We start from the raw sequence: 12,113 nt of genomic DNA on the forward strand, positions 1-12,113 counted from the left end.
CTATTATGTAATTGTAATTCTTGTGGGTACATAAGATTATCTGTGTATTGCAAATCGCCCACACCGCTTCCTTGTTGAAACCAACACTGCAGTCAATGTGGATGCTCCTGAACCCTGCCATTCCTGTGATTAAAAAGAAGAGCGCATTTGGATCTTTTGGTAAAAGGGAGGTAAAGTCAGACTATATGTATTTTGTCAGTATTGCTAAGAAAAATATTGTTATTTTTTCTTCTCTTCTTATCTCTCTTTTTATTTAACAGAAATAAGATGAGGTGGTTTGTTACAATACTGTGTTTGATACCAGCAACTGCAAGTCCAGAAGACCTTACTAGGAGGAAAGAAGATGCAAATCCTGAAATTCATATGAATATTGTAAGCTATTATTACAGTGTTTTCATAAAGAATGGGACTGAAGGGGGTATGAAACGGGGATGGGATCCAAATCTGAAACTGAAAGCTGAGGTAGCAAAAGAGCAGCACTTGTAACATCTTCTCCAGTGGTCTAAAACAGCAATAGTATAAATCCTGGAACAGAGGCGGGGAAGAAATCAAAGTGGACAGGATGATGACTACAAAGTGAAGAAAGGGAAAAATTCCATGTTAGTTGTGTAGTTCACAGTAAGGTACACCAGCTATTTAAAATGACAGATCTATGAAGGTCTGAATGTGTTAGAACGATCTAGACCAGTGTTTCTCAAACTGTTGGTTGGGACCCACTAGGTGGGTTGCAACCAATTTCAGGTGCGTCCTCATTTATTTCCATCTGGTTTTTTTATTTTTAGTATATTAGACTTGGTATGTGACTCTATGTGACTCTATGTGGCTACCATGGTATGTGACTCTATTTGGGGAAATGTTACAGATCTGTACTTTTAGCAGGCTATTATGTATCTGCTTTTACCAATTATACTCAATGTAGCTTACTCCCAGTTAATTGTGGGTAGGATTGCAGCCTTTGGGATATATGGGAAATTTTTCTTAATCAGCTCAGCAACTGTTTGGGAGGGTTAGGACGGTTCTTCTTTATTTTAAATAATTTTTTAAGGTTACATTTATTGTAAACTTTTAATTTATTTAATTTGATTGTGTCGTATGGAGGTGTTAAAAATGTTCCTACTTGATGATGACACTTCTGGCCATGACAACCTGGAATTCCAGGTTAAAGACATTACTTCTGGTCGGTTCCGACAGATTGTCATTCTAAGAAGAGGGTCCCGCTGCAAAAAAGTTTGAGAACCACTGATCTAGATGGTCTGAAAGGCATTATAAAGTGGCATTTCTGTTGGGCAAACAGGTGACCACTTCCAATTGGCTATTTAAAATTCCCTTCAATAGTACTTATAGGTTTGTAATGGCCAGGAGGGATGAGGATGCATCTTGTGATTGGTCACAGAAGCTGAAAGGTTTTTCTCTAAGCTGAACCATTCTTCCATTCCGTAGAGCAGGGCTTTGCAGATTGGGGCGTCGTGATGCCCCAGCCTGTGGGCCCTGGTCTCTGCCCCATTAAGGGCCGGGGGCAGCCAGAGGAAGCGAGGAGGCAGCAGCACGATACCCAGGATCGCGCTGCTCAGGGGGGCTGCAGGGGCTTGGCTGCACATACATGAGCCTCCTGCAGCCTCCCAGGGGTGCGGAGAGCCCTGCGCGACCTTCTGCAGGACTCCCCAAAGCTTTGAAAGCAAAGGTGGAGTGATCGCGCCCTACCTCCGCTAAAGTGGAAGTGGAGCATGATCGCTCCACTTTCACTTCTGAAGCTGTGGGGAGCCCTGCAGAAGGTTGTGCAGGGCTCTCCATCCTGCAGGAGGCTTAGGTATGTGAAGTCAAGCCCCTGTGGTATGTGAAGTCAAGCCACATACCCTGTGGTATGTGGTAGGTATGTGAAGTCAAGCCCCTGCAGCCCCCTGAGCGGTGAAATCCTGGGGATGGCGCCACTGCCTTCCTCCCGCCCCTGTTGCCTCCCCCCGCCCCCGCAAGAAATTAGAAAGGCTCAAACTCTCCCTGAGAGTTTGAAAACCACTGCCGTAGAGCTTGTCTTAAAACCAAATGCACCTCTTGAATTTGCTGTTTGAAGCTCTTTTGTCTGCCGGATGGATTTAGAAATATTATCAACCTCTTCTCAGGAGTTTAATTTTACTTCTTTCAGAGTGAGGTGATTCGTTACAGAGGATACCCCAGTAAGGAATATGAAGTCTTGACAGATGATGGGTATTATTTGACATTAAGCAGAATTCCCTTTGGACGAAAAAGTTTGGCAGTCAAAGGTATTTGATCATTTGAGCAAAATAGGAAACCAAGATCTAGCCCAGCGGTTCCAAAACTTACTGTAGCCACAGCACTCTTTTTGTGGTGGCTTCTTCTTGACGGCTCTCCAAGGTGCTGCAATCTTGGATCACATGAGAGCTCACACGATCCAAGATGGTGATGCCTGGAAGAGCAAGGGAGAAGTGGCTGCTGGGGACATCCTGAGTTGCCCCAGTGAGTTCTCTGTGGCACCCTTAGGTGCTGCATTGCACGGTTTGGGAACCACTGATCAAAGGAAGAAAGCTTCAACAACTGTACCAGTACCAAGTTCTATAACACTGAACACCTTGAACCAAGCCCAGAAACGACTGGGCCAAAAACCTAGGAATCCTATGGCCATGGATGACAAGTCTCTCCTACAACTCAGCCTCGGGTCTCTGCAGTGAAATGTTTTCTTGTGTAAAGCAGTCTAGTGGCCAAAATTTCTGCAACAGCCAGAGTTAAATTTTTGTGTACTGAAATATGCAAAATGTATTGAGATAAGCATGGGAAGAGATAAGAAATGTCTTTATCATGAAACAGTACTTCATTTGTTTTAAAGGCTTTTTTTTCCAAACTAGGTCCAAAGCCCGTTGTGTTACTCCAACATGGAATATTTGGAGAAGCTAGCTTCTGGGTGGAAAATATGGCAAACAACAGCCTTGGTTTTATCTTAGCGGATGCTGGCTATGATGTTTGGCTTGGGAACAACAGGGGAACAAGCTGGTCTCAGAGGCATCTGAATTTTTCAACAGACCAAGTGGAATTTTGGGATTTCAGGTAGTGTGAATGACAATTGAACGTGTTGTCTTGTACTTTAATTATGCAGATCTAGTAACCACTGCTTGCAGGTGGGCGTGTGACTTTACTCAGTTAGTTGTGATGCAGCAGTAAATTATAGCAGGAAGCTACATGGTAGATAACTGAGATAGGATTTGGAGGAATGACAATAATGTGGAAGTGGGTATGTGTCATTCTGAATTCATTCTCAAACATAACATCAGAAAAGAGTTCAGGTTTTTAATTAATGTAAGGACAGAGGAGAAATTGCAGTATCTGGGATTGGTCTTGTAACAGAGCAGCCATTTTCAACCACTGTGCCATAGCACACTGGTGTGCCACGAGTGGTCCACAGGTGTGCCACAGGAATTTGGTGGAAGGTCATTTATTAATAGGGCCAATGGGAGATGTGAGTCCCCACTGGCAGCATGGTGTGCCTTGTCAGTTTTCAAAAACCTGGTGGTGTGCCTTGACCATTTTAGTGCCTTGTCAGTGTGCCATGAGATGAAAAAGGTTGAAAATCGCTGTAATAGAGCATCACTTTCCATGTCTAATCGGTAAAATGTTGTCTGTGTTTCTTGGGAAATGGATCTCAGTCACTCACACCTTGCTAGTGACTTTTTGATTTTCAAGTTTTAAAACAGCTAGTGCGTGTATCATGGTCAACACCATGAAATCATAAATACAGGCATCCCCCGGTATCTGCAGGGGATATGTTCCTCTCCCATGGATGCTGGAAACTGTGGATAAAGAGAAACCCTATCTCTGTGCCTTGTGCACCCCATTACCTTTGTTTATGCTGATGACCTTCGTGCAAATGGAAAATGTTTCTTCCTTTAAACAACTACTATAAGCACAAAGCTTATAGTAAGCAGAGTGGGCAAGCGGCCTGCATCCTAGAAAGGACACGAAGAGCAAACAAGAAACAGGAAGTTGACCTTTGCTCTTAGTAGCCCTTCTAGGTCTTACATTTGACACCCCTGGTCTAGCAAGACTTGAAGCTAGAAAAAATGTCCATAGGTGCTTGGTCGCTTCACAAAAGTTTTTATAGACTGGAGTTGTAAGTCATACATGGCAGAGGTACTGTAAGTGAATTGTAAGCAATAAATAGGCAAGGTATGGAAAGAGACGTGCTTCTGTTCTCACATACTGCACACCGGTGGGTGCACCCCCTCTTCTGGCACATCACTATAATATGGAAATGTCAAACTCTACCAGAAGTGAACTCTGAGGGAATAGTTCTGGAACTCACAGCTGTGAGTTTCACTAGTATTGCAATAATGTTTTTAACAGCCAGACGTTTTATATTTTTAATTTCAGTTTCCATGAAATGGCCATGAATGACCTTCCAGCAATGATAAACTTCATTCTGAAGAAAACGAGACAGAAACAATTGTATTATGTTGGCTATTCACAAGGCACTGCTCTTGGTAAGTTAAAATGCAATGCTGTTTAGCTATTCCATTGTCTGTCTCTCTGAAAGCCTATTCTGTGTGGTGGATCATGCTTCCTGCATTTGACAGTAAAGAGAGTAAACTTAGCAGTTGTGCAGATGGCAAAGAAGTTCATGTCAGAAGAGCCACCACATGTGAGCTTAGCCACCCAGGCAGCATGCATGTTAAAGTTGGTCTCTACCAGTAAGGTTCTTGCTTAAAAGCTTGTTGGTTGATTCTTTCCCTGCGTCTGTTGGGGCTTTCATTAGCCGCCTTTTCCTGTCTTGTTTCTGCTTGTGTGAAACAATGGCTGAAGTTCCCTCTTTGTTCCCAGCAAGTGTCTTAAAGTCCGTTTGCTGCATGGGACTCTCACCTCTACTAATAGATCAGGATGCTGGGAGATCTCTGTGCTCGATCCCAAGATTTGACATAGCACAGACCCAACACTCTGTCCCGTGGTTTCCCCTGTCACGAGGGGAAGGGTCAAGGGTTCTGAGCTGTCTGTGTCAGATCAGATCTTGGGGTGGTGGTGGACAAGTCGATGAAAGTGTCGACTCAATGTGCGGCGGCAGTAAAGAAGGCCAATTCTATGCTTGGGATCATTAGAAAAGGTATTGAGAACAAAACAGCTAATATTATAATGCCATTGCACAAATCTATGGTAAGGCCACACCTGGAGTATTGTGTCCAGTTCTGGTTGCCACATCTCAAAAAGGACATAGTGGAAATGGAAAAGGTGCAAAAGAGAGCGACTGGGATGATTACTGGGCTGGGGCACCTTCCTTATGAGGAAAGGCTATGGCGTTTGGGCCTCTTCAGCCTAGAAAAGAGGCGCCTGAGGGGGGACATGATTGAGACATACAAAATTATGCACGGGAAGGACAGAGTGGATAGTGAGATGCTCTTTACACTCTCAAATAACACCAGAACCAGGGGACATCCACTCAAATTGAGTGTTGGGAGAGTTAGAACAGACAAAAGAAAATATTTCTTCACTCAGCATGTGGTTGGTCTGTGGAACTCCTTGCCACAGGATGTGGTGATGGCGTCTGGCCTGGGCGCCTTTAAAAGGAGATTGGACAAGTTTCTGGAGGAAAAATCCATTACGGGTTACAAGCCATGATGTGCATGTGCAACCTCCTGATTTTAGAAACGGGCTATGTCAGAATGCCAGATGCAAGGGAGGGCACCAGGATGCAGGTCTCTTGTTATCTGGTGTGCTCCCTGGGGCATTTGGTGGGCCGCTGTGAGATAAAGGAAGCTGGACTAGATTATTAACATTATTATTAACAGTATTTATATACCGCTTTTCAACTAAAAGTTCACAAAGTGGTTTACAGAGAAAAATCAAATAACTAAATGGCTCCCTGTCCCAAAAGGGCTCACAATCTAAAAATCACAATCACATAGATGGGCCTATGGCCTGATCCAGTGGGGCTGTTCTTATGTTCTTATGTTCTAAGAGTTTTTAGGACTTTTCAATAGCAAGAGAGACAGAAATCTATTGACCCCAACAACCCTAGCTGAATGGTAGCTACTCTGCAGGGATGTCAATGCTTAAAATAAGCAATTCTGCTTCACCGGTGGAGCTTGGGAGCAAAGCCCACTATGAATGTGAGAATGTTGCCATGTATCTTCTGGTGCTTCCAGCAGAAGAGCCCACTGATTTTTGGCAGAACTGGAAGGGCAGGGATTTATCAGGTTTTCATGGTAGAGGAGTGAAGCCTAGTACTTTTTGTGTGCAGCTCCACACAAAATCTGCCTATTCACCTTTTGCTATAAGTAAGCAAAAATATATCATGAAAAAGAGCAATTAAAAGACTGTTGTTTCTTTTCTCAGGTTTCATAGCATTTTCAGCCATGCCAGAACTAGCTCAAAAAATCAAAACGTTTTTTGCCTTGGCTCCTGTGGTTTCCATTCAGCATGCCCTAAGCCCTGTAATGAAACTGTTGTGCTCACTTTCTGAAAACACAGTGAAGGTATGGCTTTTTTTTGTAACAGAAGTGTGGGGCTGCTTTTTCACTTTCTCCTCACTGCAGTGCGCATTATACTGCCTGCCCTCTCTTTTACTCGGGCTGCACTGGGAGCCTGGGCTTCACTCCTCTCCATTGGTTTGGCATTAGCAGCTGTAGCGCTGCCACAGTCAGGGCCAAGAAGTGGGTTTTAGAACAACCAGCTTGACCAGAAGGAGGAGTGGTTGGGGCACTAGTGTTCATTGTCGTTCTTATTGCGATTCCTGGCTGAAGGAAATTCATTCTGCACAGCCACAATGCTATAGACCCTGAACTGAGAATGACCCTAGTTCAGAGTGACCATTAGTATGGAATTTGCCGTTCTTGTCCAGTTTTTCAACCTCTTTTCCAAATATGATTCAATGTCCTCCGCTTTAGCTTTCTCAAGGCAGCCTCAGGCTCCTGTTTCCTAGCAACCCATCTCAGGGCCAACCCTAATAGTCATATATGACATGGGAGAGGAGGACACGAAGGAGCTGAACGTGGTCAGGTGCCTTCCATCTTTTCCCTGAGACCTGAGTGGCAAGCATGCCCATTGCAGGGTCCTGGAGGCTGCTGCGGAGGTCTGGTGTCAGTTGGGGGTGAGTGCAAGCCCTTTCTGCATCATTTTTGTGTACAGAAGGGAAGAGGGCTTGGTGCTTCTGGCAGGAAAGGGGGGGAGAGAGTGAGAGAGTGCATGTGTGTTTTGAGTGAGTGGAAACAGGGTCCTGCTGGCAGGGGGCTGGGGAGCTTGTTGCTGGGATGGGGCAGAGAGAGTGTAGGGTGAGTAAAACAGGGTCCTGGTGGAACTCCTTAGAAGTTTGAACTGATGCTTCTGGCAGGGATGGGAGGGAGAGCAGCGTTTAACAGAGGCCAGTGGGTCAGATATGGCCCCTGGAAGCTCTTTATCTGGCCCTCAGGCTCTGCCAGCACCACCATCAGCTACTCTCAGCTGCTGAGCTGTCCTGAAATGTCACTGCTGAAAGGGCTGCCCACATGATAACTGGGCTCTCCCATACCTTGAAAATATGATCAAGATTTGTGTATTTGAGTCATTTGCAGCAAATAAGCTGCTGAGGAAAAAGTGCTTATTTCTAGTCATGACCTGCTTAATGACATCACTTCTTGCTTTATGACATCAATTCTTGCCCGCAGCAGGCATCATGAATGCTATTCGGCCTGCTGTGTGAAACAAGTTTGACACCCCTGCCCTAGAGGGAAATTTGTAATTACACAAATGGTCTCACACATAGCTTGCAAACTTTATACCTTTTATGTTTCCACAGGGATTACTTGGTAACAAAGATTTTGTGTTATCACACAAGACTACAAGAGAATGGATGACCAAGACATGCAGCAAAGCATTAATGCAAAAATTATGTGCACAGTACATTTTCTCTGCCGGTGGATTCAATGCAAGAAATCTAAATATGGTGTGTATATTTGGATGCAAAGTGTAGTTGTCCAGCCCTACGCATCATCTGAGCACTATGCAAATGTTGATTACCTGATATATAGGATCATGTGGTTGGGAGAAGCTGTTAAGCTCTGTCACTGGCAACACTATGTTGCCCCATCACAGCCCTCTATGGTTATAGGGTGTGTCTGAATGCTGTACCCAGGGAGATTATCCCTGAGAGTTGGAAGACCTCTGTTTCCCCTCTCCTCCAAGAATTGTGCTCTAGGTCAGTGGTTCCCAAACTTTTTACATCTGGACCCACCTTAAAAAGAGCTTTACCAACCACTCAAGCCTCAGTGGGGTCTCACATGGGAACCAGGGGCCTGCAGAATATCTCCCATGCCAGGTAAGTTGGTGTCCGGGGAGGATCATGGGTTGATGGGGGGGGGGGCTGGCAGGGACTGGCTGATGCCTGATCCTGATGGCAGCTGCATGCTTGTGATCCAGAGTTCCTGGCCCAACATGCCGCATTTAATGTAACAGATCTATGCCAGCAAAATAGCTGGCGAGGATGAGAGTAGACCCATTGTAGTCCAGGGTGAGTAGGGACTCTGAATGAGAAGGATGCAGCTGTCATCAAGATTTCTTACCACTGCAGTGCTGCCTGGACCATAGCTAGCCTGGAAGATGCAGCAGCTGCTGAGTCAGAGGGCCTGCATCACGCAGGCCGGGCCAGCACGATAGAATCAGTGTCCCATCTTAGAATCAAACCTGCTTTTAGGCATCAACTTAAGTCATTTCTGTCCAACTTTGCATATACACAACAGGCACCAAATGTGTACACCTGTAGGCCGACCAAAAATGGGTTAAATATTGCAGAGTTGAGGAAAAACTGATGAGAATGAATGAATAAAACTTTTTAAAGTCATATTTTATATTTTTATTTTTCTTTCCTAATGTAATGACCTATGGTTAAGCAATAAAGGTTTGATGATGATGGTTTTTAAAGTCCTGATTCTTCAGCACTGGGCATTTCTCAATACCAGTATTGATAAACCAGTATTGCAACTGCAATGAATTATTTAGGCATAGTTGAATTATCTTCCTGCCATTTTTCATCTATTTATTTTAAAACTTCTCTGCAGAGCCGAATGGATGTGTATGTAGCTCGCTTTCCAGATGGAACATCAGTTAAAACCATTCTTCATTGGAGACAGGTAAAGCTTTGTACATTTTTAGCCCAGGCTTGTAGTTATGAGGGCTCTATGATTAGATATGCATGAACAGTTTACAAATTTTTATCAAATACGTGTCACTGTAATTGTCATGGCTTCGGTGGTGTTGCCAGTAGGGTGCGGGGGGTGCAGGCCACACCGAATGACATGCATGGGGGGGTGACACTCACTGGTGATTAAAATGGCAGTTTTTAGGAATAATACCATAATGCTATATACCATTCGATGTGAAATTTACAGTAGAATGCAATGAAAGAAACCAGAGTGAAATATCTCCTTTCTGTTAAAAGTTATGACCAAAAAACTAGGGAAAAAAATGCATGAAGCTGTATGGAAAGTGAAACTGGACCATATCACATTTACTCATGAGTAGGCAAACTTATCTTAGGACGCAATCCTTACCCACTTTTCAGCACTGACATAAGGGCAATGCAGCTTTGAGGTAAGGGAACAAAAATTCGCTTAATTTGAGTAGGCCTCTGTGAATGCCACACAACTGCAGGATGCATCACACGTCCCATTGGCACTGCTATGCCAGTGCTGGAAAGTTGTTAGGGTTTGGGGCTTAGCCCAGCAGAAAGGGCAGGCTGAGAGGAATCCAAAGACACCATCGCAAACGATGAACATAACCCCTGAAAAATTTCAGAGAAGGAAGTCCCTCCCTCTAAGCTACTGAATGTATTGAGCCCTATGGAAAGCAAAACTAAGGTCACAATCATAACCAACTTTCTAGCACTGACATAAGGGCAATGCAACTCCAAGGTAAGGGAATGAATATTGCCTTACCTTGAGAAGGCCTCTGTGACTGCTCCCCAACTTCAGGATGCCACACATGCCCCACTGGCACAGCTATGTCAGTGCTGGAGAGTTGGTTAGAACTGTGCCCTTAGTTACATATTCACTATTTATGGGTCGGGGTGGGGCAGGTGGCGGCAAACAGAGGGGCAGCCCCCAGGGAAAAAAACCCCGGACTGCCACGGGGAACTGGTTTAACTTGCCTATCTCATAATTAAAATTGGTTCATGCAGACTAATGGTCTTGTATGCATTTCAGTAATACAGGCCACCAGTTCCATAGATTGTTGCTATTAGATGGAAAGATGTTGCTGTACTTATGACTGGGAGTGGAGTGGGGGAATGAATGCCTGTAATATCAACATGAAACATGACTAATCTTATTAAAAGTTTGTTTGATCTACAGTGTGACTAGAAAACAATCCTGCCCTTGAAGCAGGGCTGTCACAGAATAACTAATGATATGTGTTTTCCCACTCTTCAATAAGGGGGGAGAATCAGGATTGTTCAGATATTTTGACTATGGGAGTGAAGAGAATCAGGCAAGATACAACCAGGTAAGGCAGAGCTTCTTTTGTCTGATGAATATGATAATTTAAAATAAGTCAAAATAGAAAGGTAGACGCATTGAGAACATGTACGTGAGCACTCATTGCATTGTTGCTGTGAATGGATGAGTGAATCCAGCCTTCACCCTTGTTCCGTTAGCAATGGACCATTACAGAAGAAGAAGGACCACCAGGCTGGCTACAGGCAAAGAGACTCCATGTAGCCAGTAAAGAAGACAGCATGTGGAACTAGGAGCTGAATCCTATCCCCAACCAATCTGTAGCATACATCCATGCCATGGAGGCTTTTGCTGCATGCTCTGGTGGGGGGGGGGGCAGGAGGCCTGTTCGAAGTAAGGGAAAACAGTTTTCCCTTACCTACAGGCAGGCCCCCTGGTAACCTGTGGGTCTCCTAGATTTGCACCATATATAACTGGCAAATGTCCAAGGGGAGAAAGGGGGAGGCGTGGGCCAAAAAATGGGGGATAGAAGTTGGCATGCACATCTGCTGTTGAGATCCTCCCCCTTTAGCCCTCCTCTCTCCCAATCCACCCTGAAACTCCCCCGCACCTCCTCCTCCCTGCCTACAAAACACTTCCCCCTAGCAAGTTACCTGCCTTGGCATGATGCACACCAGTGCAGTTCCAGTGCTGCTGCCACTTTCCAGTTGCAGCTCAGGCTGGCCCAGCAGCATTGCATTCTGCAGTGGTGCATGCCATCACAGCACCCTTTATAGCAGCAGGACATTGTCCCATTGTTGTAGGTTGAGGGATAGAATTGGGCTGTAGGTCGAACTTACGTTCTTAAGTGCTTTTTATTTCTTAGCAAAAGTTGTACTGCTTAACACAGATTAATTATGCCTTAAATGTGGCAAATATCTGAATATGTCCTCTTTGTTAATTTAAACTTAGTCAACAAACTGTGGGTTTTTCAGCCCCCCCCCCCCCAAATAACAGTAGACTGTGTAAGACAACAGTCAGCCTAGACTGGTCTGAAATGTGGTAGGGTACTCTCACTGATAGCATTTTATTTTAAAATATGATTCTCTCTGTCTTCCTCATGCTTCTTTGAAGAGCTGCCCTCCAGAATATAAAATAGAAGACATGGCTGTGCCAACTGCAGTGTGGTCTGGTGGAAAAGACTTGCTTGGAAATCCAGAAGATACACTGAATTTACTTCCTCGTATTAATAATCTGATTTACCATGAGAATATCTCAGACTGGAACCACTGGGATTTTGTCTGGGGTCTCAATGCCCCTGAACGCATGTACAACAAAATCATTCAGTTGATGAGGAAGTCTCTGTGAAGCAGTGGCTGGGATCCAGTGAATTACAAGCAGTGCTTCAGAAGCAATGTGGGGCTTTCCTGCCCCATTCTCCATCTTGCAGCTTGCAGTGCCCTATTAAAAGCTAATCATAACATACAGTAACATACTGCAGGGGAACAATCCAATGTTTTCCTGTAGATTTCTTTTCCAAGAGATTGGTTTTTGTCCATTCTATGCCAGTGAGTTTCAACCAGTGTGTGCGGCGAATGGTCCATAGATGTTCTTTGGGAGTTTGGGGAAGAGTCATTTCTTAGTAGGGCCATTTGGGGATGTGAATGGCCCCACTGGAAGCATAGTGTGCTTTGTCAATTGTCAAAAAACTGATGG

General features: G+C 44.6%; 1 protein-coding gene across 1 annotated transcript; it reads left to right on the forward strand.

Moving 5' to 3' along the window:
• The first annotated feature begins 267 nt into the window (after positions 1–267).
• LOC136645178 (lipase member M-like) lies at positions 268–11,765 on the forward strand. The gene is made up of 9 exons (XM_066621415.1): positions 268–372; positions 2,141–2,258; positions 2,859–3,057; positions 4,378–4,487; positions 6,331–6,470; positions 7,769–7,915; positions 9,027–9,098; positions 10,399–10,467; positions 11,532–11,765. Exons 1-9 carry the CDS (start codon positions 268–270, stop codon positions 11,763–11,765), a joined length of 1,194 nt encoding a protein of 397 aa, XP_066477512.1.
• Positions 11,766–12,113: the final 348 nt, after the last annotated feature.

This window comes from Tiliqua scincoides, chromosome 3 (assembly GCF_035046505.1).
Source record: "Tiliqua scincoides isolate rTilSci1 chromosome 3, rTilSci1.hap2, whole genome shotgun sequence".
Classification (NCBI taxonomy): domain Eukaryota; kingdom Metazoa; phylum Chordata; class Lepidosauria; order Squamata; family Scincidae; genus Tiliqua; species Tiliqua scincoides.